The following is a 2,828-nucleotide window of genomic DNA, read 5'->3' as shown; positions in this document are numbered from 1 at the left end:
AGAGTATTTCTCAAAGCAAGGCAGGTTTTGGGACCACTGCAATCCAAGAGCATTCATGCTTCTGCTGATACCAGAGCTGCTTTCAAATGGAACAAAAATCTTTACACTGCAAACTGAAGCTTGCTTTCCTTTTTGGTTTGGATGCTAGATGCCTCTTGGACTTAGAATAATGCTTTCCTTGTTGGGACACAGCCTTGTATGTAGCAGATCTCCTAAGCCCTGTTCAATAAATTTGAGACAATGAATATTATGTTTGCATACTCATTTACTATCTGCCAGACCATTCCCATTTCTATTTTCTGATTCCTTAATTAAGAGGGAAGGGGTTTGCCTTATATCAGCAAGGGGCCTAAAATATTACAAGACTAACTTCTCTAGTAACAGATGATTTTTAAGTGCTTTGCATGTATATTCTCATTGCAGATACTGCCAGACAAGAGTCATAAAACAGGTTAGCTGCCTTTTTCCGTTTCACTTTCAAGAAGCAAACAAAGTTAAAGCACTCACATTTCAACTAAATTAAGCTCCATCTTCTTTCACAATCACTTAACCCACTTAATTTTCTGCAGTAGAAATTGTATTCTGTTAGCAGATAGGTTAATAGGGAAACTCAGAGCATAAGTGGAAATTTTATTTTAGGAACTTGGGTTGTGTTTAAAAAAAGCTAAAATTATTCTTTTTATATTTTGATCAACAGAAGGAAAATAGACCATTTGCTGTCATGTTAGTAGTTCGGTATGATACTAAATCCTCTCTTTTTCTTTCCTCCATCAAGATTCCAGCTTTATTTCTACTATGTAAAACTGAACATAAAAGGAATGGTGCCTATCTAAAAAAACGGTCTGTAGTAACTACTTGCTCAACATCTTTCAAAAACTTTATACAGGTCAGGCAGGTTAGCAAGCTGCAAAATGTTGCCATCTTCTGCGAAGTGTTCAGGAGGCAAAAGATGAGTCCTAAAAGCTTTGTAAATCACATGTTCCACAGTCCATTTCCATGTTTTTGAACCAGAGTCAGAATCTTCATTCTGAAATACAGAAGAAAAAGGACAAACAATTAAACAAGTAAACTGAAGTTCTCTTTTACCAGAGAACATTCCTTAAAAAACTTTATAATGTAAGACTACAGCAACTCTAAAATTCTGCTAGTATTAAAGAAGTTCATTCTATACAGTCAAGTTAATTTTAAGCTCTGTATAGTAATTCCAGAGTTAGTGAGTGTAATGGAATAATTAAGCAGGTATTTAGACACAGTCATTTTTCATTTATATGCATCCTTATTCTTCTATAGAAATATACCATAAAAATACATCCCAAACTCAGAGGCCAAGGACTCTTGTAATAATATAAAGAACACTGCAATGCCCAAAGTTAAAAGGTTCTCTCAATACCTATAATACCTCAGAAAATTTAAGCCACATTGTTTCAGAACCTTGCCAGACTGCTACTTGATTCACTTCACTGAAAGAGCTGGGATTAGAAGTCTGTAGCTGAAAAAGCAGAAGTTTCCTATAGGTTGTTAGTTGTCTGTTCATAGGACTAGTTACAGTATTCTTGTACCTGAGAGTTTGTTGGATTGGCTTCACCTATTATATACTGCTTTCTGATGGAGTAGAACATGGAAAGTTCTTTACTTAGGCTTTCAAAACACTCCTTTTCTTCATCCCAGTTTACCTGTTACAAGAAAAAGAAGTCATTCTACAGAATCTGGGTAGCAGTCAGAGACTTGATAGAGAGTCTTAATATGGAAAAGTCATAATAATGTATTGGCCATTTTTGTGCTGATAAGGTAAAGGAATAGAACAAAGAAAGTGTAGGAGTGCAGGCTTTTAAATCAAAATACAGGCGCATTCAGTCAGGAGTTATGAATACAGAGGCAAAGCACAACTATTCAGTAACCATAGCAAAAGTGTCTGGAACACATAACAGTACATTTAAGCTGCACCAGAAACTGCAAAGAAAGGGCTGGAGTTGCTTAAATGTGAAGTAAAAAAAAGTAATTGCAAATTAATAAAATCATTGATAGAATATACCTCTGTGGCCAATCGAAGGATAAACATAGGCAGTCCTTCAAGCGGTGGAACATAGTTGTCTATCAGAAGTGGTAACCCAATAAGATTTCCTTCCTGCAAGGCAACATTGCTGCTTCAGTAAAAAAAAAAAAAAGTTCTTTCTTGCAGTAAATGCATCAAAACTGTCACGTACTGTAAGACTGATTCTTACCAAACTCCGTGAGCCTTAGGAGTAGCTGAAGCTACAAGTTTTTAAAGCCTGATGCCAGGCAGACATTGCAGGAAGAGGGTTACTGGCATTGTTTAACTTCACAAGGCATGGATTTAAGCCACTTGACTCAGGAAAACCTGAATTCAGCCTCTTCCTCTAGCTCTAGCCACTGACTACACAGATCCCACTTCCCAGGACAATATCCAAATGAAGTGCCTGGGCTTGATGAAGCTGTTCACTTCCTTATAAATTAATGGATGCACACCTTGTTGGTTAAAAGATCTGCATGCTAGTTATGGAAGCAATGACTAAACTGTGGATTGCCCAGACATGTTACCCAGTCTCCCTCACTGGAGACATTCAAAAACTGTCTGGATGCAATCCTGTGCAATGTGCTCTAGGATGACCCTGTTTGAGCAGAGAGGTTGGACCAGATCATGCACTGGGAATGGGTTCCAACCTTACCCATTCTGTGACTTGGTAACTAGTTAAATATAAACTTTGTGTAGCACCCTTCTTAAAGGCAGCATAAGTCCTGAGCATTTTTAATGAAAAGGGTAAGCCATCTAAATTGTACTGGAGCTAGTTCTTAGTGATACTAATAAT

At 37.2% G+C, this 2,828-nt stretch overlaps 1 protein-coding gene across 1 annotated transcript in view; it reads right to left on the bottom strand.

Annotated features, from left to right (window-relative positions):
• Positions 1 to 247: 247 nt before the first annotated feature.
• MLH1 (mutL homolog 1) overlaps positions 248 to 2,828 on the bottom strand; it is a 19,038-nt gene continuing 16,457 nt past the window's right edge. The window contains exons 18-20 of the mRNA XM_017820172.1: positions 2,033 to 2,125; positions 1,560 to 1,673; positions 248 to 1,027 (exon numbers count right to left, since the gene is read on the bottom strand). Coding sequence (XP_017675661.1) covers positions 860 to 1,027; positions 1,560 to 1,673; positions 2,033 to 2,125 — 375 coding nt within the window. The 3' untranslated portion in view covers positions 248 to 859. The remainder of the gene's footprint in view (positions 1,028 to 1,559; positions 1,674 to 2,032; positions 2,126 to 2,828) is intronic.

This window comes from Lepidothrix coronata, unplaced genomic scaffold (assembly GCF_001604755.1).
Source record: "Lepidothrix coronata isolate B3197 unplaced genomic scaffold, Lepidothrix_coronata-1.0 Scaffold3, whole genome shotgun sequence".
Classification (NCBI taxonomy): domain Eukaryota; kingdom Metazoa; phylum Chordata; class Aves; order Passeriformes; family Pipridae; genus Lepidothrix; species Lepidothrix coronata.
Note: the sequence above shows the minus strand (reverse complement) of the source record. Positions and strands in the feature narration are given on the sequence as shown.